Source organism: Bos javanicus, chromosome 6 (genome assembly GCF_032452875.1).
Source record: "Bos javanicus breed banteng chromosome 6, ARS-OSU_banteng_1.0, whole genome shotgun sequence".
NCBI classification, from domain to species: Eukaryota; Metazoa; Chordata; class Mammalia; order Artiodactyla; family Bovidae; genus Bos; species Bos javanicus.
The window spans coordinates 37,423,460-37,449,448 of record NC_083873.1 but is presented as its reverse complement, the minus strand read 5'-3'; the positions used below and the strand labels follow the sequence as shown (position 1 = coordinate 37,449,448).

The following is a 25,989-nucleotide window of genomic DNA, read 5'->3' as shown; positions in this document are numbered from 1 at the left end:
GAAGTGAAAGCAAGCATTACAGTGAAACAATTAAGAATGCCAGCTCTGGAGGCAGATTGTCTGGACTTAAATTTCTGCTGTCCCACTTAATAGCTTGGTGACGTCACTGGCACGTTACTAACCCTCTCTTGTGTCTCATTTTCCTCCTCTGTAATGTGGGGGTAATGGTACCTGCCTCACAAATTCATCACTAAGTGCCCCAAAGTTATTAACATTGAGAAAATACATTTTTCATCATTTCCCAATTTAATTACTTAGTTTATGTAACACAGCCAGAAGAGACAAATTAATAGCATCACTGGGTTTTATAGTAATAAAAGTGAATATGAGAGCCACACCAGAGAGCACCAAAAGTTGGATTTATTGTTTCTGACAATCACACAGCAACTTTTAGTTTGTTCATATTCTCAGCATCACAAATCGGAAATACACTTTTGCTTCTCAATTAAAAACATATACTCTGAAAAGTGATTAGATAGCTTTTAAAAATCATCATTTTATAGACTATCTTAAAAATCTTTGCCAAGTAAGATACTAGCTTTACCTTTATAAATCTCTGCATAAAATGAAAAATCAAGGCATACAAATTTCATTTCGTTCTGTTTTTAAATACCATCTTTTGTTTCCCTTAAAAGATTTTTATCTATTCATTCAAAAGTATTTTGAAATTCCACTGCCCATTTAAGACAGAATGAAGGCGTTTTAGAGCATCTGAACTAAGCACTGTCTTGACTGAACCGAAACAGGAATTCAATCAGGGTCCTCGTGGGCCTCCCAGCCATGCCTTTGCGAAGATAAGGAACCTCATCTTTGTTGGTCATCACACCTGCTATGTCTAAATGTGCCCACTTAGGATGAGTCACAAATTCTTTCAGGAATGCTGCAGCTGTACACGCTCCTGCAGATCTGAAGAGAAAGACAAAAATCAACATCTAACCCCATTAAATACACACTGAATGTTCTATTAAGATCCTCCATTCTTGCTAAGTGACTTCTATGACTAGAGAGCAAAGTCAAGCCAATGAGACCTTTAAAGAAGTTAACCCAGAAATCGATACCTATCTTTAGACACAGCTTTAAGCATAAAGGATAAATTCTTTTTCTTGTGGTAATGACCATACTGTCCATCTCCTTCCCTTACCATTTGCTTAAAATGACCTTTAGATTTGAAAATGCAAAAACCAGTTGAGAACCAGTTGGGAAACACCTTGAAAATAAAAGACAGAAATCAGTGCTTATGAGCACTACATTGAAAAGAAACTGGATACCTAAACCTTTGTGAAAGATTAAAACTGAAAATGTTCATTTTGGCAAATAATGATTGTAAAAATGTACTTTTATAGTTTATTTTACATACCTATATTTTCCAATGTTATTAACATCAGCAAGTTGGCAATCTATAACCTGTCTTGTGTAATGTTCAAAGAGAGGCATCCTCCAGACACGGTCTCCTGTTTCAATGCTGGCCTAGAGAACAAATAGGTATGATAGTTGGCAGAATAGATGAAGCAGGTTCTGACCTATTACTCTAAAACATGACAAATACAACAGATTCCAGAATTATTTTAATTAATTAAAAAGCTTAAGAATTATAGAAGAAGCCAGGAATGCTATAGAACAGTCCTACAAAATTGTAGGGCATTTGCTGAAATTATCAAACTAATATTATGGGTCTCAGTTTAAATGAATAAGCTGGTATCCTGTAGTGCAGACAGGCTTTGCTGGTTTGATTAGGGTGAACTAGTCTTCATGATGTTTGTGGCCTTGGTGTGCCTAGAACTATACTACTAAAGGCCAGATACTAAAATAAAGTGACCTCATTAATTCATGTCATTTACACACTCATTCATTCATCCATCCATCCATCCATCCATCCATCATCTGCTGAACTGTTAAACACCAACAGGGGTTGGGGATCTAAAGATACTTAATATCTGAGTCATCAAAGAGCCTAAAGGCTAGTAGGAGAAATGGGTAAAGGTTGTTGTGATAAACTGTGGTCAACGGAAAGAGCCAAAAGTGAAAAGTCAGGAAGCAGCAATGTAAGCTGTTATTTTGAGACTCCAGAAGAATAACTAACAGAAGAATCCACCAAGGGTTGAAAGTGACTACCTCCAGGAAGAGAGGGTGTAGGCTGTATAAACTGCTGACTGTTATTTCAATGTTTATGATACAGAAGGACAATGTGTGCCTGGTACAGAGGAGGGGAGAGGCCCCACATACTACCTGGAAGGAGACAACAGGGCTGAGTTTCTCCCAGAGGCTGGAGAAGACAGAGGGGCTTCACAAATGGCAAGATGACAGAAGTGAAAGGGAAGCAGTTTAAAAGAGAAGTTTAGGACCTTAAACCACATCAAGAATGTATTCAGGAACCTTTTGTATTTGTCCCTGCTGGTATACAGTAAGCTCCCATTAATTACTTGTTGAAAGAATGAGGTGCCAGATGGAGTTGTTTCATAGCCAAGTACATGCTCAGGGCCTGGGGCTTAGGATAGACAGCAGCCAGAGAGGTGCCAGCTGAAGCCACGGGAATAGACGGGATTCCCGATGAACACTGTGCAGAGTAAGAGCGTGAGGTCCAGAACAGAAGTCAACCAAAGGGCCAAGCAAAGGAAAAATCTGGCCAAGGAGGCTGAAACAGAAGTCATCAAGAAAGGAAACCAGAAGAGAAGACTACTGTGGAAGCCAAGAGCAGGGTGTCACCAAGAGGCCAGAGGTACACACTGCCTCTGGACAAGCTAAGGGAGGCTAACAGAGTGGTGTCACTGGGGAAAGCTGATGGCAGTGAAGAGTGTGGGGGTAGTGATGGGAAACTGCTGTGAAAGGGCTGGGTGGAGGTACAGAGCACAGCAGCAGAAACTGTCGTCCTCACTGTCCAGTAAGGAACCTGAGCAAGCCCTATTTACATACCCTCCTATTTGACTCATGACATGTGTTCATTAAAAGGCCATTCCTTCTTTTACAAAGCTATCCTCATACCCTTTTCTACATCAGGGATATTTTTAAGTCATGTTCACTTCATTCTGAGCAGGAATGTGGCATCATATTTATCATTTTTAAATATTTATAGAAAAGCACATTGAATCAAGTTTATGGAATCATTTCGAAGACAATTCTACAACATAAAAATCCCTGTAACTCAGGGTTGAAGAAATACAGCATTCTAAGGCTAGAGGAATGAAATCACCTCCATAATTTAGGTGTTTCTGTGTTATTCTTACCTCAAATAGTTTGTTCCACAGCCAAGAAGAGTTGGTAAAGACCCCAGTGGCACCAGATCCCAAAGCTATGTCCATGGCACCTGCAAGACACAGCCCTTCAGGTCAGCATCCGGTCTCTCCTGGCAAGATTGGTTTCTCTACTGCTATGCAGGCCAAAACTTTAGCCTTTAACACTATTTTAATGTCTCCCTCATTTTCAAAAAAGATGATGTTGGCAAATCCTTACTGTATATATTTACTAGCTTTTTAGTTTCTCAAGTTAGAATTCACCTTCAATTATTAAGGAAAATGCAAAAAAGCAAACATCAAATATCACCAATTATCTCATCCCAGGTATAACCATTACATATTTTTAATATTTCTTTCCAAATTTCTTCTAAACTAAAAGCAAAAACCCATAACTAAGACCACACTGTACATGTCCAAGTACATGTTCTTACTCTTATGTTTTAAATGTTTATTCTTCTTTTATAAACAAATTCATTAGAAGTATTCTTAATGATTTTACAAGTCCACTACGTAGAGGTACTGGCCTACCTCATTTTATTACACTCCATTTTACTGTAATTTGAAGATGCTGCATTTTTCACACATTGAAGGTTTGTGGCAATCCTATGTCAAGTAAGCCTATCAGAGCCATTTTCCTAAACCATTTGTTCACTTTGTGTCTCTGTCACATTTTGGTAATTCCTGCAATATTTGGAACTTTTTCATTTATTTGTTACTGTGATCTGTGATCAGTGTTCTTTGACCTTACCACTGTGACTCACAGAAGGTTTAAAAGATGGTTAATTAGCATTTTTCAGCAATAAAGTATTTTTGAATTAAGATATGTACATTGTATTTTTAGACATTATGCTACTGCAAACATAACAGTGACCCATATGTAAAAGCCCGTGATTCTGCATGACATTTGGGCAACTCTGTTTGGGTCATTTGTTCCTTGGGCTTTTGTTACTCTACCTCCCAATTATCTCTCAAACCTATCCATTTCCCTTCACCATGGCTACCACCATCATCTACCACTGGACTATGGTAATAGTTTTAAAAAAAAATGTACTGTCCAAAACTTCAAATATACACAAAGCCAAGAGAATAATATAATGGACATACAAGGACCCATTAACCATCATCAATGAGTATCAAATCATGGGCAAACTGGTTTCACCTGCACTCCTAGATGCAACAGGTAATACTGAAGTCAAACACACTCATTCTTAACACACACACTTACATATCTACAGTCAATAACCACACACTGCTCACCAGCCCACCTGGCCTGCCAACCTCTCCTTGGTCCCTTTCCCTTGTGGTTGGGACACTGTTGGCCAAGGACCCTTTCGCAGAGCAAACTATCTCATAGTCCCCACTCATAGCTTCCTGCTGCACTTGGCTGCAGACTAAATCCCGCAACGTGCCAAGGCCAGCAGGGGACTGGTGCCTACCAGGACGTGGGTCCCAAGTGTCTTGACCCCACCACACTCTGTTCCTCTCTGTCCTGTTCATCACCGCCCCCACACCCCAACCTTGAGGGGTGCCTTCTGTAGGATGTTCTTCCTTCCTTCCTCCACCCGGTGATGCCTCCTCCTTCAGACTCCAGCTCAAGCAGCACTTCTCACAGTGCCTGACTTCCTGTACCAGTCAAATTCCCAGATACACAGGCTCTCATGAACTCCTTTTAACTTGGCTCCTCTATGCTGGTCAGTGTGATGATCCGCTGACGGCCACTGTCCAAGGGATGCGGGCCTCACCTCTGTATGTCCCACCTCCATATTCCCAGCCATTCACAGAAATTAAACAGGGGCCAACTGAGTCAATAACTATTCATGACACCTACGACATCCCAGATACTATGGTGGGTGCTGGTTACTCACTGCCTGTGGTCTGTCTATATGACTGGGTGGGATACATGTTCAGTTACACATACACACTCATGAATACTTTACTTTTCAAGTTAGTGACCTTTTCTGTATTTATTCACTTGTCCTTAAAACATTCCTATCAACTCCACAAGAACCTTGCATCAGTGTTTGAATTTCTCAGAAGATAAGCACTGGCCACAAACAAGAATGTGATCTGATATCCTCTCTTAAAGGAAGAGAAAATGGGAGACATAAATATTTAATGTGATCCAACAGGGACCATGGCGCTAGAGATGATTTCATTACATATCTCAGAAAACAATTACTTTCTACACAATCACAGAACTAGTACCACCATCAATTTCAGAAGTACCATTTTTGGGGGCATACTTCCCATTTTCTTTTACAAGGCACTTTTGAAGCTGTATTAAACACTAACTCTTCTGTGTTACCAGAATTTGTCAGAGTATGGAAGAAACATCAAAGCTCCAAGGAAGGTGCTGAAGTTACCACTCTCATTCCATCCTAAGCACAGGCATTAAGAAAACGAGAGGTACCATGATTGAATGGCACCCACTGAGCAGCCACTGCTCCTACAGTCTGCTACAGGCCCGCTCTTTAAAGGTCAATAACATCAGTCCAGTGTGTGCCAAGCCAGGCACAACCACCTGTATCATCTCATTTAATGTACACAGGCAACCCCCGCCCCCAGCCCCTGCCAATGAGGTGCTATTATACCACTTTTACAGATGAGACCACTTAGACACTATCAAAGTCACATGCTCTTAAGAGGCAGCACAAATTTTAAAATGAGGTCTTCTCCTTCTAAAAGCTTATGTTCTTTTTCCTGCTAGGAACTCTGGTTGGAAACGTTCTCACCCTCTCCTTTAAATACCAGCTCCTAGAACTCAAAAGGGACTCAATCAGTATTTGGGGAACTAAAGCGAATCATCAAGACCCTTCAGTGAGGACAATGGCCGGGGTGACCTGAAGGCTCACCTATGAGGCTGCCCTTGGTAATCTAGATCCAACTTTCACACCCTCTCATACCCCCAAGCTTGGGGAAAAAAAGGATGGCGGGGGGGGGGGGGGGGCGCGGGGAGGCACTGTGACTCCTCATTTACAGAAAGGGAGTACTACCACCCACCTCAGCATTGCACATCAAACACCAGCCCTAGAACCTCCGTTGTTCAGCTTAAAGTGTTTACTAAACTGAACAGAGACAGAAGACCATAAAAATACTGTAACACCAACTTAAAAAAAAAGGAGTCTTTAGCAGATGAATCTATGGACTATTGTTAGAATCACATAAAAAAGAAGTATGAACTGATTTTCTGTTAAAGGCTCATATGACCAGAAGAATTAAAATCAAAAGATGAAAATGATCTGAATTTTAATCTTAAAAGAGCTAGAGACACAATGAATCCCTAAAGTAAACTGCTGGATGAAAGATTATGAACATTGAGCTTTTGCAATAAGGTAATGACCACTGTCATCCCTTTAGATACTTATCGCTACCCCATAGAGCTGATGGTCTAGCCTGTCGCATGCCAGCACTGTATTAAAAGAGGCTTTTCAGAAACTCCTTCCAATCTTCAAAACTCTGAGAGGTAAACAGACTTGTCCCCATGTACTGATGTTTGAGGGTGTCAGGGAACCAGCCCAAGGTTGGTGGACTAGGAAGTAGCACATCTGGGAGCCACCCCCATGTTGGCCTTAAAGTCAACATGCTTCACACAACAAACACATTACACGGCCCCATCTCTGATACATGACCCTGCCACTCCCACCCCTCACCCCAGTGTTTTTATTTCTGTATAAACTCAAATACAAAAGTTCAGAAAACACTCCGGCGCGTCAGATACATCTTTTGCACCTCATGGACTGTGGCCTGCCAGGTTCCTTGGTCCATGGCACTTCCCGGGCAAGAATACTGGAGTGGGTTACCATTTCCTTCTCCAGGGGATCTTCCTGACCCAGGGATAGAACCTGAGTCTCCTGCTTTGGCAGGCGATTCTTTACCACTGAGCTACTTGGGTAGCCCATCATGATTAATAAAAGCAACCACTGATTTGGGAACTTATCACTAATCTTTTCTGAGCTGTATCGAATGGCAACCATAACAGAAAACATTGCTTTGTATCATTTTTAGCTGTCACTGTGGATGGGCTGATCTGATCCACTTGTTATTTCTTTTTTTTAAAGTATAGCCTGGGATGTTTCGAAACCACTAAACCTAAGATTCAAAGCAGTTTACAACTGCAGAATAATTCTTTTGGTGAAAGATCTTTGAATACAAATGAAGCTCACCAGATTTCAGCAAAATAATGAATGCCCTAAGTACAATGTGTGCACTCGAAGGCAACAAATGAGACTTTCTTCAAACAAAAGCAGGAAAAGCACACTGTCTGACCTGTCAGGGTGGCAGCATTAATGATGACCTTTGGGTTAAAAGTGTGAGCGTAGCAGAGCGCATCGGCCAGGATAAGTCTCCCCTCAGCATCGGTGTTATCCACCTGCAAAGAGGAAGGTCAAAAGACTAAAAGGATAAGATGATACAAACAATGAATACAAAATCTAGACACTCAGAGCAGTGTTCAGTTTAGAAGTATAAAAACGCTGCTGTGATGTTTGTCATCAATTATAAAAAATATACTACCATTAAAATAGGAATGTATTTACTCTGAAGAGCAAATATAATTTAATAATCCCTGTATCAGAGCTGATGACCGAATGCTGATGACTTTGGAGGCTGAAATATAGAGAAGTGTCTAGTTCACATTACCATTAAGTTTATAACAGGAGGGGGAAAATGTCAAGATTTTCAAAAACAAAAAGGTGAAAGAGTTGAAGAAAGATACACTAAAGCAGCAGCCTGGATCTCCAGACCAGAGAACTCTTGCAACTGCAGCAACTTCAGCTATATTAGATATATTTCTTCTTTTAAATACGCTTAGTCATTATATGTAGTAGTGCATGCATGCATGTGCCAGCAGAGGATCTGCTGCCACATCCCCGGATGCAGTGCTCACGATGCAGGACTTGTTTTCTTCTCAAACACTTTGCTAAATGGAAAAAGTTACCACGTCAAAGGTGTATCCAGAAAACAGCCTGTACTTTTCCCGCTTTGGCCTGCTCTGCAGGGCTGGCTGCAAACTCATAAGCTGTGTGTATAGCATACAGAAAGTAGGGGGAACAGTAACATAGGGAAAACAATCTTAAAATTCCCATAAAGAAATACCTTTGACTACATGAAAAGCTACTCATAATAAAGGTACTGCCCTTCCCTAAATGGGGCCCGCACTCTGCACCCATTCAAGGCAAGGAACAGCAGAACTCGGAGGCTGTGTCTTCCACCTACAAACCTGTATGGTCTTCCCGTTCCTGGCTCTAACAACATCCCCAGGCTTGTTGGCCTTCCCACTGGGCATATTTTCACAAAGAGGAGCCAAACCTGTTTTTTAAAAAAAAAAAAAAAAAAAGAACACATGAAGGAACATGGAGTGTGCTATGTCCAAATATGCCACCCATGGGACCAAGGTCACAGCGGACCCTCAACAGATGCCAGTCACAGACATCACCTTGACTAAATATTTGAGTTTAGCATCACCAATGACTCAGGTGGCATTACATGGACCAGTGACAGGAAGCACACATCACTCTTTCCAAAGAAGTCTAATTCTATCACGAAGAAATAACCCAAACAAATCCAAATCGTAGAGTATCACAAGATAAGCTTGAACCTTTAAAAACTTCCAGGAAAGGGGCAAAAAAGGGGGTGGGGCGGGACTAGGTTTGGAGTAAAGAAAATTAAAGGGACATGATGACTACATGCAAGGGGTGATCCTTGAGTGGCTCCAAGATTTCAAAACCAAATAGAAAGAAAGAAATGCTTGTGTATACAACACACACATAAAACTAACATTTTCTGGACAACTGGGCAGTTTGAATTTGGTTACTGTATCAATCCCTGGGAATGATAATGGTATTATCATTACACAGAATGTCTCTGTTCTTAGGAAATACAAGCAGAAGTATGCAGGGGTGACATATCATGATGTCTGTGACTTGTCAGACAGACCTGGATGACAGTCCAACTTTCTCGTGCAATGGAGGTGACACTGGGCAAGCCAATTCAATCTTAGTCCCGACCTCCACGTCCCCCTCTGACACATGACAAACCTCCAGCATTGTGTCTGGCATTCTGAACTACAAAAATCACTGCTGCAAATGGAGGATTTTTTCTGTCCCAAGCACTTTTTCTGCATGTCAAGGCGTTTAATCAGCTGCAACCCTATGAGATAATCACTACCCTACTTATCGGGCATTTTCCGTTGGAGTAAACTGCAAACTTGACATTATGTGCTCCTGACTGCTAACCACATTTTGCAGAAGTAAAACAATCAATTCTAGTTACTGCCCATAATGCAGAATACATTTAACTCTGCCAGTTAAGACAACACTTAGCTAAACAGAGCTTCTGCCTGATGAAAACCATTTAACTTGATCTTTTCAGATTAAAGGAAACCATGTTTGTTGTCTCCATTCTACCACTTGACTGGATTCTAGAAGCTCTCCAAGACAGCCGCCCACGCACCTACGATGTTGATGGGCAGGTCGAGCTTGGCAGCAGACACGATGGCTGAACAGATAGTGGCAGCTCCTCCCATGTCGGCCCTCATGAGGTCCATGTTTGCAGCAGCCTTGATGGAGATGCCACCACTGGGGGAAAAGGACAATGTACCATGTTAAGTGCAAACGAGGGGGCTAGAAGCACTCTCAAAAAGTGTGGGGTGAACTACCTCATACAAGCACCAAGAAATTTCCAAATTGAGAATCTGAATGATTTCACCATTTAAAAAGATAATATTATGGTTTTTATAAAAGACACAAAGTAATTCCAGAAATACGGGGGGTTGGGGGAGTATCTTGGTTCATTTTATTTCTATCTGAATGAAATGTTAGCACTGCCACTGGAAACATTACTACATCATACAGTCAATGCTGCTTAAATCCTGTCTGAGCTCTGGACACTCATGTAGATTTGTCTTTACAGCAAATTATATGAATTGATCAACTTATTGAACCTGAAGGTCACAAGCTGTTAGGGAAAAACAGACAAGTTCACAGAAGACTGGTAGGATCCCCTTTCAACTCCTAGGAAGACACAGGAGAAACTGGTTTTGACAGTCCCAAGGTACACCAGATCTTGCAGATAGCAAAATACAACCCACAGGCACAGGAAGACACTAGCCCAAAGCCTTAAGACAGTGCCTAAACACAGGGGCAGAGAAAGGCTTCAATCCACAAGAAACCCAGGCCACTGCCCCAGCAGACTTCTGGAACCAACAAGGGACTTCTCTGCTGCTGGTTTATAAGAACCCAGGGCGACCTGCTTCACAGGCTGGGCAAGGAGGCAGGGGCTCTGACTTTGAGCTCTAATTGGATTCTGCTGCTGACTTGCCCTGCTGAGAGAGAGTCAACTCCTTGCTCTGACATCTGCTCACCTTAGAAATCAGGCCCTAATTCTCACTCACCTCCGAAGTACTTGATAGTTAGATGGTTGTCATTTATACACCTAGAATTGAAGATTATCCATTGGCTCAGAATAAGAAAAGTACATTCCTGGTCCAAGAAGTCCAGAGATAACCCCATGAGGGCAAGGGGAGCACACTGATCCTTCTATTTTTAGGCTGCTTCCACTCAGGGAGTTCCACTCTTACATACAGGACTATCGTTCTGAATAACCACCAGTTATCTTTGCTTACTTTTTAGATTCCCCTCCAATCCATCCATTTTTTTTCTCCTACATCCATCCTAGTTGAGGCTCCCACCATCAATGATTCAGATGCTTGCCTAGATCCTATATATGCAAGTGTCCTACAGCAGCCTTACCCCTTCACTTTATTACCCATACAACAAAGAAATGTTTACAAACAGATGGAAAAAAAAAGTTAAGCAGAAGAACCTCAAATGCTTTTTAGAAGTATATACAAAAATTCAAAATAGATCACAGCCTTAAAGCCTAAAACCTTAAGACTTACTGAAGAACACAAGTACTTGGCATAGATAATAATTTCTTATATATGGCAAAAAAAAGTATAAACTATAAAATTAAAAGTTGCAAACTATACCTCACTGCAAATAAAAACTGCTCTTCAAAAGACACCACTGTAAAGGATATATGTCTGGAATATATATTTTAAAAAACATATAACTCAGTAAGACAAACACTCTTGTAAGTGTTTTGCCAAGGGCAAAGACTTGAAGAGATACTTCACTAAAGAAGATGTACCAACGGCTAATCAGCACATTTTAAAAATGTTAAACGTCATTAGTTAGAGAAATGCAAAGTAAACCTCAAAGAAATACTACTATACACTCCCTGAGTGACTAGAACTAGAAAGACGGACACCATGAAATGCTGGGGAGGACAGGGAACAACTAGAACCTTGTACACTGGTGGTAGGAATGCAAAATGGTATAATCACCTTGGAAAAGTTTGGTAATTTCTTGTAAAATTAAACATGTAGTTATTATACAACTCAGCCCTCCTCTCCTAGGTATTTAACTAAGAGGAAGACAAGCATCCACACAAAGCCTTACAGATGATGCTGGCTTTTATAATTAATAACTCAAAACTGGGACAACCCAAACTTCCCTCAACAACGATTGGATAAACAAATGCTGGTATTTCCCTACAATGGAATATGACCAACAACATGGTTAAATCTCAAAGATAATATGCTGAGAAAGAGGCTGGTCTTTTTATTAAAAGAGTCCCTGTAAATGAATTTCTAGAAGAGGCAAAAGTAACCTACAATAACAGAAAGATGACCAGTCATCTGAGGTGGGGGTGAGAAAGGGGATGAGTGCAAAAGAGCACGCTCCAAAACTCCCAGGGGAGTTTTTGGGGCCTTGGAAAAATGTTTTATTTTCGTGATAGAGGTGGTTGTTGCAGGGGTGCACACATTTGTTAAGCTCACTATGCTGAACACTTAATGGGTGAAAACTGAACACTCAATAAGTGAACTTTACTGTAAATATATATATTTCTAATGTCATTCTTTCCCTCTGCTAGACACCCTTCAGTTACTTTCAACTGTTCAAAGTCCAAAATCTAACCAGATCCAGAACAACCCAGTTTCTGCCAACGTCTCCAGCTGTGCCTTGACCCCTGCCCCAGTCATGTGCTATCGTGGCCGCCCTGGATTTTTTTCAGTACTAGGAATTTCCCCTCTTTCTTCCCATCCGCAGCCTTCACCTGGCTCTTTCCCTGACCTACTCCCCACAGAACTAACTCCCTTATCCTTCACATCTTAAGCTAAAAATGTCACTTCTTCTAGGAAGCTTCTCTAAACCAAAAAGACTAGGTTGAGCACCCTTGCTAAATATCCCCATAACAAAAAGTTGAAATACAGATTTAAGTGAACAAACAACTTCACCCTGAGCATAAAAGTTTTGCATTGACATTACCCCGATGATAGTATAAAACTGTCACAATTAGCAAGACATTTAAGAACAACTTTCATTATCTAATTTTTATTTGCTGTAATGTTTCTTTTTATTTCATTTTTGGCTGTGCCATGGGGCTTGTGGGATCTTAGTTCCCTGACCAGGGGCTGAACCTGGGTCCCAGCAGTGAAAGCACTGAGTTCTAACCACTGGACCACCAGAGAATTCTCTGCTGTAGTGTTTTATAAAACACACTTTAATACAACAGTATATGCACATGATATATATAAATATGCATATTTTTCAATAGTATGAGCTCAAATCTTTTACTGATGGGCCAAATAATGATCATTTGGAGACCAATGCTTTAAATGAGAGGAAGTGAACCACTGAAAGGAAAACACAGGAGGCACTGCAGTCTGCTAGTATACGGAAGACCACTCTGGCGGTCAGATCTGCCCAGGACACAGGCATCACAGTACCTAGAAACTCTCTTGTAAGGGCAGGATTCATTCACATTTCAGATGGAGTTCTTGAATGGGTACAAAAATGTACTAGGGGACATCAACATTTTATAGATCTTTAGCAGCATTTTCTAAAGCAGTTTCTTTGGACCATGATTTCCTGAGATACAAGTTCTCTTCAAAAGGAAATTTAGATGTTCATTATATTTCAATTAAAAACAAAAAAGATTTAGAAAACGCTGTGTTCTATACCCCCAAGAAGTACTATAGTTGAAACAAAATAAAAAACTTATTCGTTTTATCTAACCTAGACTTTTAATCAAGTTATCTTTTTCAAGTCTCACATTTAATTAGCATCCCAGAAACCAGTATTCAGTAGCAAATGCTTTCCATGGGACATACTGACTCAGACCATCTTTTCCAACTCAGTTTCTCCCTGGTTGAAATAGCCAGAGTGAGCTTCCATTTCTAAGGAACACTTACGGTTTAAGGCAGGGATCCTCACCCTCAGGGATCTAATGCTTCATAAGCTAAGGTGGAGCTGATGTAATAATAAAATACTCAATAAATGTAATGCTCTTGAGTCATCCCAAAACCATCCCCCACCCCCCAGCCCCCCAGTCTGTGTCTTCCATGCAATCGGTCCCTGGTGCCAAAAAGGTTGGGGACTGCTGGTTTAAGGAGATTAATGAAAGCCAGACTGGTCAGCAAAAAATGTGAGCTGAAGTAAGCAAAGGGAAGACAGCATGATCCACACAGCTGCCTCACCTTATCCAGCTGGAAATTTTAACATCCCCATAAAAGAATCAAAATGTATGGCAGTATTAGTTATGGAGCTTTCAAAAAATCATTTAACCTGAGTCATGATTGCCTCACCTGCAGAACGTCCACAACGCCTAGCTCCTGGGGTAAGATCAGGGCTAATATATGTAAAATGCCCTAATACAGCCTCTGACACAGTGTGCATTTTATAAGTGGTGACCTAATACATTTAAAGTAACACATAAGATCTGACCAAACACCATACTTCTGAAGCAAATCACACACCAAATAATACAACTACATACAAAGCATTCACCAAAATACAAAGCATGGATACAATAAATAAGTACCTGTCAAAGGTAATCCCCTTCCCAACAAACACCAAGGGAGGTTCACTTGCATTGGGACTGCCTTTGTAGTGAATTTCCAGGAAGACTGGAGGCTCTTCGGACCCTTTGGCCACACTTAGAAATGATCCCATTTCCTGTTCCTCAATCCAAGACTTGGGTCTACAAGGCAAGAAATGAAAAATGTAAATACACATTGCTCTGTTTCAATAACTTAGAATAAACTCATCTGTGTGTAAAAAACAGTGTAACACACAAGCTCTTAAAATATATACACGTTAAGTTCTGAAAATATATACATGTTAATGCTTCAATTATCACCTCCTATCTGCTTTCTGTATATTCCTGGGTCAGTCACTTGATTCTGAATCTGTTTCCTCATCTACAAAATAAGATTAATGACACCTCCTTCAAAAGATTAGCTGTAGAAAAGACATCTCCATCAAAAGATTACTTGTAGAATTATAGAAGAATTCACGTATGGTATGTAATATGATGTCAGGTAACACTGTATAGTCAAAGGCTAGGGGCACAAAAGGGCTTTGTATTGATTTCTGGCCACAGTAATTAGGCCAAGGGAAGACTTCTACCCTCCTACAGACAGACCAGAAACAACGTCATTCGAGGAATGCTCCTCTGGCACCTGCCTAGCCAGAGGAACTAAGCAGGTGAATGAAATTGTTGAAACTATTAAACTAGAACTTCATCATAGAGAGATGGCCACCCAACTTCAGAGAGAAAAGAATATAAAAATGGAAGGTATGACAATTAAAAGAAACTCACTTCAAAAGAAGCGAGGCTGTATAATGTGGGCATTTTTAATCACAAACCTAGTACTTGATGTTTTATTAAAGTCCTGCCCTTCTGGAAGTACAGTCTGTACCTCTGATTTACACCCACCTAACGCTAGAGTGAGTTTGATGCAGCTGCCTCAATTTACATTCTGCCCACCTGACCTGCCCCATCTCTGGCTGAGTTTCCTTTGCTCCACCTCAAGCCCTGTGGTTTCCCAAGGCCACTGCATAGGTGCTTCTGCCCTGCTCTCTCGTCTGTTCACCTCCCTGAACTGCTCAGGCACCATTTTTGTTGGCAAACCTTTTCAACTCTTCCACAATTCTCCCCAGCTCTCTGCTCTTGCAGCACCCCCTATACCATTTCCCTTCCTATTCCTTCCTGTAAAGCCCTCAGCTGTCTGAGGACAAGAACCACCCCCATCTTTGTATGCCAAGTTCCAGGCATACAAGGGGTGCTGTTACTGAAGACATGTGGCCACATGGCCACGATCTGCTGACAAAACGTAGCTCTGGTGTCTCCTTAAATAAAACAAGGAACAGTCTTCACCAAGACACCTTTTTAGAGACTAAACATTGCCACAGAATACACAGCAACCATCCCAGAAATTTTATCAAGCTCCAATACTGCATTTTCTATAGATGGCACATTTTCTTTATCTAGATCACAGAAGTTTCCCTGAAAAAAACGTGAATTCTAATCACAATTAAATAGTGAAGAATCCTTTTAAATGTAAACACTCTTGATTAGCAACTATGATAGTAAACGATTCTTTAGGTGAAGCAAATATCTGTCAAGTTGCTTTCATTATAAATCCCCAAATACTTAGACTTGGTTTGCTTAAGATTAGGGGGAGTTCCCAAGGATGGCAGAAAGCCTAGAGGTGCAGCCTTTTAGGTTCAACAGCAAGGCTGCTGACAACAAACCTCAGGACAGCCAGGGAACACCAGCTCTGGTATCTGATCTAGCTAAGGGAATCTACCAGGCAGATTCTCATTCCATGCCAGGAGGGTATGCTATGTTATTCACTTATGTCAAAAAAGAGAAAAGAAAGAAAGAATTCACCAAAACTAAACACAATATGTACACTCCTCAAAAAGGTAACAGAGTTACAATTCGATCCAATAGTTCAATTCCTAGGTACATGCCCAATAGATATGAAAACGTATGTCCACACAAAACCTTGTACACAAATGCTCACAGCAGCATTATTTGCAGTCCAAAAAGTATGTGCTATGCTTAGTCACTCAACTCTTTTGCAACCCCATGGACTGCAGCCCGCCAGGCTCCTCTGTCCATGGGGATTCTCCAGGCAAAAATACTGGAGTGGGTTGCCAGGTCCTCCCCCAGGGGATCTTCCCAACCCAGGGGGATCAAACCCAGGTCTCCTGCATTGCAGGCAGATTCTTTACCATCTGAGCCACCAGGGAAGTCCATCCAAAAAGTATAAACACCCCAAAAGTCTATGAACTGATGGCTGAGGAAAAGGGAAATGAGGAGTGGGTACAAGATTCTTTTTTCAGGGTAATGAAAATGTTCTAAAATTGACTGTGGTGACGGCAGCACAACTCTGTAAATATACTAGAGATTACGGAATTGTATATTTTACATGAGTGAATTGCATGTTATATGAATTATATTTCAATAAAACTGCTACAAAACACATACAAAATGTAGTGTGATGTCACAACACTGTCAAAAGCAGGCAAGATATGACAGAAATAAATCTCAAACTGAAGAACCCTTACCCCTTCTTGTGTGTGGCTGCCAGAGGGTCCCTTTACCTCTCTGGTCTCAAGTTAATTCTCTGAATGGTGAGAGAGCTGAATTTTAGGATCTCTGAAGCTCCATCTGGCTCTAGCATCATATGAGTCTATGGTATAATCCTGAATTACCTGATGAAGACGTCTGTTTTAATACTAGCACTTTTGAGATTCTCCTCAACAATTTCGGCAAATTTGGTTGGCGTCATCTCGTTGGCAGGTGTCTCCATCAAGCGGCGTGCCAGGTTCTGCCCAGAAGCAAAGAGGACGCCTCTCTGCCAGGCCTCCTGGTCCTCACTGGCAGAAGAAAACACAAGGTCACCGTCAGACAGCCTCTCAGAACACTGACCACAGCCTGCAAGGAGGGCTCTTACTGAAGACAAACGAAAAGTGATGGATAGAGGGGGCCCAAATATATTCTTTGTAATCTGAACCAGGGAGGCAGCTGTTATGGTTTATAAAGAGCTGGAGAGACTTCCCTGGTGGGTCCAGGCGTTGAGACCATGAGTCTCCACTGCAGGGGGTGCGGGTTTGATCCCTGGTCAGGGAACTAAGGCCTGGCATGCTTCATGGCATGGCCAAAAACAAAAATAAAAGCCAGAAAACATGACCCCCACTGAGCCGAGTGAGAGAAGACCTAGAATCCCCTTCTGTATGAAAAAAGGGGTTGGCCTGATGGACTTCTGAAGCCCTAAATCTGCTCCCCAATCTGACAGCAGATGTGTTCACAGAATGGCCTGAGGGACTGCAGAATGAGCTCCCCCTGGTCAGTCCTGCCAGAGAATTGCCAGCTTCCTGCCTTCTCCCTGCCTGGCTTGGGACCCTGAACTCCGACCTGCTGGAAATCAGGGTTGGCTTCACAAAACAAAGGACGTGGGCCAACTTTCCAGGACCCTGGCTATTCTTGTGCACCACAAGAATTAACACACGTGGTGTGGGGATGGACAAAACAACACTCATTGCTTACAGAGTTCACCATGTGCCACACACTTGATGGGTTTTGCCTTTTGATCATAAAAGTCACATGAGATCTGATTCACAACTCTACTCAACCAAAGAGGAAAATGATTTCTGTCACTTCATTTTGGTCACCCAACCAGAAAGTGAGAGCTGGCTTCAAAGCCAGGCTGACGGGTCGCAGGGCCCTCATTTTCACTCACTATATCACAGGTGCCAACAAGACCCCGGTTGTCCCCCGCCACGTCTCCTGAGGGTCTCACACTGTCTGCTCCTGAACCCAGAACAGGGCTGGAGTATAAGTGGTGCTCAAAAAATGTGCCCAAAGCTGAGTCTCCCACTAGACTAGGAGGGCAGGGACCGGATCCCGGCATCTGCTTATTTCTGGCCTTTAGCACAGAGCCCACAGGTGCTAGGTAGATGGAAATGATCTGCATTAAAACCTTCTGGGACCCTTCTGTCGTCTTGTTCTATCCCTCCTCAGGAGGCCAACCAGGAATAGTTTCCTAGGAACCAGCAAGCATGGAGAAGGGATCTAGAGAGTCGGAGGGAAACACACACAGGAGCAGCCAGGAGCAGAAAAGAGGCAGAGTCATCATACTCCTAAACTGACTAGGGCCATGAGAGAGCCACAGACAAGCCACGAGGCAGTGCCGGCCGCTGAAAGGCAGGCAGCTCATGTCCAGGAGGCCATGCCATCAGCACCCAGGGAATGGACCTGGTCCTCGTTTCGTGCCATCACCTTCCATGGAGCTTGGCTGACACCACCACCTTCCTTTTCTGCTTCAGGTCATCATACTCATAGAGCCCGAGCACCGCTCCTTCCGCAGCCGCCTGGGCATCTCCGCAGGGGTCCACCTCCACCGACGGGATCTCCAGATCCTGAATCTGTCTGCACCCCGCTTCACAGGGCAGAGGAACCAGAAAACCAGAGTCAGTCAGGGACCCCTCAGAGGGCAGAAGGCAGAGACTTAGGGTGGGGTCCTGAGAAAACATCAAGATTGGGGTTCAAATCCCGGCCCTGACACTGATCTTTCTGAGCTTTCACTTCTTCCCTTTCCATACAGTGAGGACATGCACACACCTCACATAGTAGTGGGAGGACAGAATGATGGATAAATGATTGGTCTACCTCACATGGTAGTGGGGGGAAAGAATGATGGATTAAATGATTGGTCTACCCTGGTGGCTCAGACGGTAAAGCGCCTGTCTACAATGCGGGAGACCCAGGTTCGATCCCTGGGTTGGGAAGATCCCCTGGAGAAGGAAATGGCAATCCACTCCAGGACTATTGCCTGGAAAATCCCATGGACAGAGGAGCCTGGTAGGCTACAGGCCATGGGGTCGCAAAGAGTCGGACACGACGGAGCGACTTCACTTTCACTTCACCTCACGTGGTAGTGGGAGGAAAGAATGATGGATTAAATGACTGGTCTCACTCACAAGGAAGTGAACGCTATTACTAATACCACTTCTGAAACACTAGGGTTCTCTGAGGAAGCGTCCCAGTCACTAGAAGCTTGCCGTATTAAAAATGAGAAAGCAGTGATGACACTGCAATTATATCCAAGGAACTGAGCAAAGTCCATTATTAACACAGCGTTTATTAAGACCGAGTCAGCAAAATGCCCCAAATAAAAGTTATGAAATAATCACCCAACATGAACTTTGAAAGTAAATTTAACAAGCACATATGATATACGTGGGGTCACAGCACAATCCAGCTAATGATTCCTGCCTCAGCGATGGTATTCTAAGCTTCTTTAACCACAGTCTCCTCGATGAAGGCCTCATCCTGCCACTCAGCCCTGACAGGACCCAAAGGCACCTACTCCAACTCTTCAAACTGTCCATGTGGCAAACTGGGACAGGCACACACCTCTGTAACTAGTCATAAATAAGCACTTTGTACTTTGCAGCCATTTTCTCTGATGTGTAAATAGTTACGACTCCATGTGATTTAAAAGTGGGGCAACACCACGGATACATTACAAAAAAAGAAAAAAACAATCTACCCACCAGGACTTTCTGGCTAAAAAAGAGTTCTAAGGCCAACACTGCAAGAGGGAACAAATGGTACTGAAACCCTAGACACAAGCTAAAGAAATATAAAAATGAAATTCCATAACCTAACCTTCTATATCTAAAGTAAGGCCAAGCATACTGGCTAAGGAAAACTGAGTATTTGTTGAGAGTTATTTGTATGAATGTGAGAAGGATAATGATGGTAAGAGGACAAAAAGAGCTGAGATTGATAATCTTACAGAGTGACCCTTAGGAATCTTTAACAAGAGTAAACTTCAAAAGTTAAAGAACCTGCAACAGCAGCTCTGATGTTTTCTTTGCCTTCATGCCAGTTCTCCTGTTCATCAATTCCAGCCGTCTTTTTGCCAAGGCCAACCACCACCACGCTAGGGAAGTCCTGTTTCAAAAAATACAAAGTCAGCCACTTTGATCTTTAAAGCATCCATTTCTAGCATGAAATGGTATATGACCTTTCACACAACCACCTTAACCTCCGCACAGGACAAAACTCCCCAAGAAATTTGGTTGTTTTAATTTTTTTAAGCCCTGACATCTTGGTAAAGTTTTATAACTGTGTGTTGGAAAGGCTGAGTGACGACGATCCTGCAAATGTCTGCTTCTGTAAGACAGGGCTACTGAACCAAGAAAGTCTACAGACTGAGGAATATGAGATGCAGTACTTTTCGACAGCAGTTTGCCTCTTGACAATTTAACCAATGCTTGTGGCTTAATACTGAGATAAAACTCATTCATAATCCAACACACAATTTTCTGTATAATGGTACAGCCAAAGTACTAGGCACATATAGGTGTTCACTGAGGGTCTGCCAAATAAACCTTATCTTCATCTCATACCTCATGTAGACCATAAAAGGTTCGGGTTTTGCCTGCCTTCAGGGGTGGTCCAGATCTGAAACAAAAAATAGTTGTGTTAAAAAATATAGTTTGCTCTGTCCCCTTGTGAAGTGACATAAACCAACTGTATTATTACAGTGGTCTGATGCTTCTGCAAATTTGCTACTTATGTTATCAAAAGCAGAACTCGCTCAGAAATCTCTCAGATTTCTCAGATGCAGTAATTCTAGCTCAAAAACTTCCAGATTAAATGCCCTTATTTTAAAACAATGATAGAAAGCAGTGCCATGGGTGGGTAATGCAGAGAAGACTGAGCACTGGATGGAGGCTGACCTCAATCTTAAATCTAATAAAAGATGTAAGACACCAACCTAAGTGGCTGACTTGACTGCACTGTGTTTAGCTTGGAGGATTTTTGTGATTTATCTACAGATGGGATACCAGGCAATTTCCAAACAAAGCAGCTGGCAATACACAATTATAGCCTGAGAACTGGATGCACTGGTACCATGCAGTCAGGAAGGCCAGGCTGTTCTGTACTCCAACAGGTTAGCTTTTGGATTAATGAATTAATCAAAGCACTTCAGGGAGCTGTCGAAGGGTAAAGGATTGGTAATTGACAGGGGATGCAAATTCTGTCATCCAATAGTTAGACAATTATTCTAATTATTAGGCTACATCTATCAGATACTAATAGGTTATCTCTAATTCAAATAATATGCAGTTGCAGTGGCCTACGTTGACAACTGTTTCTGTTAAATTGCGGCCCATAGCTGAGAAGGAGTTGAAATGCAACCCTTTCCTACCTTCCCCATTCCCTGACTAATCCAAGAGTAGTTAGAATCTCAGGCCCACACCAGATTTACAGAACTGGAATGTGCATTCTAACTACACCCCCAGGCGATTCACATGTCCTTTAACATCTGAGAAGCCGTTGAAATTCAAAGCTTATGATGCAGCCTCCTGAGGCTATCTGATCTAGCCCAGAACAGGCTATTCCCCCCAAGTGAAGAGGAGTTAAAGAGGTAGAGACATTGGAAGGAAGCAGGTGGGAGGTGGGGTGGGGAGAAAAGAACTGAAGCCAGGAGGGTAGGCTGAGGAAATCTGGTACTTTCCAGATCCTTCTGGGTCAGCCTCTCACAATACCCTGGTGATTGGGTTGAAGTAGCCTGATTTCCCAGAACTGTGAACCACAAAGTACCAATATACAATCAACAGACACTTACTTTCACTTTCACCAAGAATATCCTGGCCAGTGTATTTCTGTGCATTTTCCTCCACCAGAACACAAAAGACATTCTCTTTCACTTTCAGGCATTAAAAAAATTGAAATCCAAAGATGAATACGTACATGTTCAAAATTTCTCTCAGCTTTCCAGACACCAATTTATTAAAATTCTCTCCCGCACTTGTAAACTGAGGCTCATCTTCTTCTTTTTCTCTGCTATAGATTCCTAAAACAAGGCCCTGAGAAAAAGAGAAAAAAGGTGTATATGAGTAGAGTAGATCCCAGACAGGGACTCAAGGGATCCCAAATTCCAGAAAAAGCTAATCATTTCAACCAAACCATGTCCCCCTCAAGGACAAAAGAACAAGGCCAAAAAAGCAGCAGGTGCTGAGCAGTCAACTACACTCATATCCTGCCTATGTGTTTCAAACTCCTGCTAACACAAGAGCCAAATTACTACCTGTCCTGGTCTTAATGGTCCCTCTCAAGAGCTTTCACAACACAGAGGGCTTTTCCTTCACTTTCTGCAGAAACAGCTCTCTGATCTCTCCCCCTTTCCATCCAAAAGCTGGTCATAAAATTTCCCATGAGAAAGTTTCTTGCCTTGTACCAGCAAGAGAACATTCTTATCATCAGGGACTGATGATAAGATTTGGGAGTCAATACCAAAAGGGACCTGTACAAAAAACCTACTAAAATAACCCTCATCCTCCCTTAGTTTCCCCCACATATTTCCTAGTCCCTGTCTCTCAACTGACTGCCCCTAGGCTCCTTTGCCTAATCACATTCCCACAATTTCTCATTCTCTGTTTATAAAGGTATATAAGCTTTGGGGCCTATAGGCTTCTTCCGGTCTTCTCCCTTTTGAAGACTGGACACATAAAAATATGAAGTAAAACTTGTATGCCTTTCTCTTGTTAATATAATCTGTTTTAGGTCCATTTCATTCTTAGTCTCAGCCCTAGAATCTAGGTGAGTAGAAGTAAGTTTTCCCTCCTTTACAACCTTCAAATGCAAAAATGTGCAATATTCTGGGATACTATCTCGATAAAGCCAAGGGCTGCACTTGCTGATACTAACAAGTTCTCTGGCCAACTCATAGGCTGGAAGAGAGGAAAAGGATGCACCTTCACTGGGAGGGTCAGGGACATACAACATTCTCTCAGCACTTAGTGGCTTATCCTTCATCTCCTTGAGCCCCAGACTCCAAACACCTGAAACAAGGAAGTAAACCTAGGAATCACTGTTTACCTCTGCACAGCAATTTATGACTTTAAAAATGTGCTCTGACTTAGGGCACCTTTGTAAGGTGGAAAGAACATGTAGTCTTCCCACTTGACAGATAAGGAAACCGAAATCTGGTCTGATATACTAGCCTGGGGGCAACAGAACTGGCCAAGAATCCAGATGCCTTCCCTCACTGTCCTCTGTGCTTTCTACAAAATCACACTGGTACTTAGACAAAATCATGTCTTGTCTTATTTAAAAAAAAAAAAAAGGCTTCCTCTGTGTTGGTAACCTTCCCAGGTTCTAACTTTCCTAAGGCTGCCAACTGCCTGGGGTTCCAGGGAACCAAGTAGGGAACTGATCAGACAGAACACACAGGTTACCTGAGCAGGATGTATTTCCATAGTACTGAAAAGAACTGGGGACAGACCTCTGGTCCCTCAGCCACCCTGAACTCAAGCCCCATCCAGAATACTTCTAGCCAGGGACAGTCCTGCTGGCTCTCAAGCCTGACTCCCACGCGTGTGCTCCTCCCACGGAGCCGTTTCCCCTTTCCAGATCCCCCTACGACCAAATTTTAGTGACCTTCACAATGGGGTTTCTTCTGCAGGACACTTCTCTTAATCTCACGAACAGACAGATCTCCCTGCAAAGCCCTTTTCCCTAGAGAAACGTTATTTTTCTCTAGAAACCCTTCCACGTAGTTTACTCCCGGAGGACCTGTGTTTTCCTGATCTTCACCTTCAGCAGAGGAGAGAGGTCCTGGTATGGAACCCGAGGCCAGTGACTATCTGACTCGAGGGCATTTCACCTCACCAATACTTGGGCATCCTCCTAGCTGAGGTGGGAACAATCCTGGCGCCGTCATTCCGCGAGTTACTGGGAGGACTGAACAAAATCGCAAAATAAGGGCACGGTACAGAGTTGGAGCTCAGGTGACGGTAGCTATCTATCTATGGCTATCAATCTCTCGTGCTCAGAGTTCGGATCCTAGCACTTTCAAGCAAAAGAAGGAAGAGCGCATCCCCCGCACTAGCCTAGTAGAATACTGGGGGGTCTGCAGCCTCGCGCAGCCGGCTGCCAAAGCCGAGCTCGGCAAAAGCAAGGTATTTTCTCTTTAGTCGATGTCTGCGACTTGGCTCAGAAGCCCGGGACACCGCGGCCTCGCCCCGCCCCCAAGTCCCCGTCGCCCGTGGGCACGACTCTCGCGGCGGCCCCGGGGCGAGCCGCTGCCTCTCACCTTCGTCATGTCTGCAGCGGCTGGACCGGGTGCCCACAAACGCTTCACGCTCAGATGTCGGACGGCGACTCGCGCGGCAGCCGGAAGAGGCAGCAAGAACATCTTTTCGGCTCGGCCCCCCGTACCGCCCTCCACCGAGCACGTGGCGACGGGAAGGCGGGCGCGCTCCTAGAAGCCCGGCTTTGGGGGACGGCCTGCGCGCGCCTAGGGGTGGGGCAGGTGCCAAGGGGCGTGGCGTGCGTACGCCAGGGGCGCGGCGGGAGGGCGTCAGTGGGCGGGGTTGTCGGGTGAGGGCCAACGCGCTAGCGGACGAGTACGCGTGCGTCCAAGGGGCGGGGCGGGCCGGGTCGACTGGGTGGTGCTGAGATAGAAGCGAGACGGTAGCAGGCGCTTAGGGTCCAGCCCTTTCGGACTGAGGCGAAGAGGCGGGGCTCTTGGGGGAGCGCGCAAGAGAGGGGCGGAGTCGCGGTTGTGCTGTACACCACGGGGCGCGGGTGGAGGCGGGGCACCGAGGAGAAAGGTTGCACGTAGCTTTAAAACAGAATTGAAACTGCGTAGTGAGGGCCTTCCTACTGAGTAATTTTTATTATTTTGCTTTTTTTGAACTTTTTTTCTGAACTTCCATCTGGTCCAAGGGTTCAACATTGTAGGCAGTTAGCCCAAATACTGTTTTTTGAAAAAAGAAGCTTTGCGAAAAGCGCTCAGTATTTTAATACATATTTTTAAAAAGAAGTCTTACATTTTTAATTGTATGAGTAAAATATGGTTGAATGGAACTAGGAGAACACGACGAAGCTCAAAGAGGGATACAAAAAATATCCTTACTGTTAACACCAGTGTCGGAACCCAATTTTAGCTGGATCTTTTTACCTCTGGCACAAGGTGGGCGAGGTCCACGAACTAGAAGTGATTAAAGTCCTGGCCTCAGTGCCGGGACGGAGAGAATGTCTATTTCACTGTACAAGGGCCGGACACAACAGAGATTTGACTGTCTATTTTTGAAAAGGTTGGACAAGTTGGGCATAGTAGGTTCTCTTTGACTTTCACTTCCTTTAGATAAAGAGTTGCATCACAAACTCGGTAAACTCAGCAAAATTCACCTATGTTCATTTAAAAGAGACATTTTGTATTCACCTTATAGCTGTTTTCTTGTTCCAGTGAACTTAAGCTGCAGTTTCCATAGCCAGAAATTTGCTAAAACCTGCTCCTAAAGACAATGGCACCCCACTCCAATACTCTTGCCTGGAAAATCCCATGGACGGAGGAGCCTGGTGGGCTGCAGTCCATGGGGTCGCTAAGAGTCGGACACGACTGAAGTGACTTCACTTTCACTTTTCACTTTCATGCATTGGAGAAGGAAATGGCAACCCACTCTAGTGTTCTTGCCTGGAGAATCCCAGGGACTGGGGAGCCTGGTGGGCTGATGTCTATGGGGTCACACAGAGTCGGACACGACTGAAGTGACTTAGCAGCAGTAGCAGCCTTCTGTGTGAGTGGAGAGGAGGGCTCTGTGAGCTTCAGAGGTTGCTGCAGAGCCGTAAGTTACATTTGTGTCTATCCCCTTTCAGCAAATTTTGTTCTCTTCATTTTGTTTGCTGTTCCTACCAGAGAGGATTTGTTTCCTGGCATGGCCTCACTTACTTTCCTCTTTGCTTGGTTCTTACCGAACTGTTTGCATTTTCACATGCCTGATAGAATGAGGAAGAACAAATGTCACAGGCCTCAAGTAATTTTTGTCGTTACTGAACAGTATTATTGGCCACTTTGGGACGCAAGATTTAGTCATCCATT

General features: G+C 43.2%; 1 protein-coding gene across 1 annotated transcript; it reads right to left on the bottom strand.

Annotated features, from left to right (window-relative positions):
* Positions 1–344: 344 nt before the first annotated feature.
* On the bottom strand, positions 345–25,444 carry LAP3 (leucine aminopeptidase 3). The gene is made up of 13 exons (XM_061419759.1): positions 24,199–25,444; positions 21,855–21,970; positions 20,504–20,558; positions 19,940–20,045; positions 18,366–18,525; positions 16,799–16,963; positions 14,115–14,273; positions 9,681–9,805; positions 8,449–8,537; positions 7,497–7,599; positions 3,222–3,301; positions 1,358–1,467; positions 345–906 (listed from the first exon to the last, which is right to left on the bottom strand). The coding sequence occupies exons 1-13, from the start codon at positions 24,298–24,300 to the stop codon at positions 717–719; spliced, it is 1,560 nt and encodes a 519-aa protein (XP_061275743.1). The 5' UTR covers positions 24,301–25,444; the 3' UTR covers positions 345–716.
* Between the last annotated feature and the right edge of the window lie 545 nt (positions 25,445–25,989).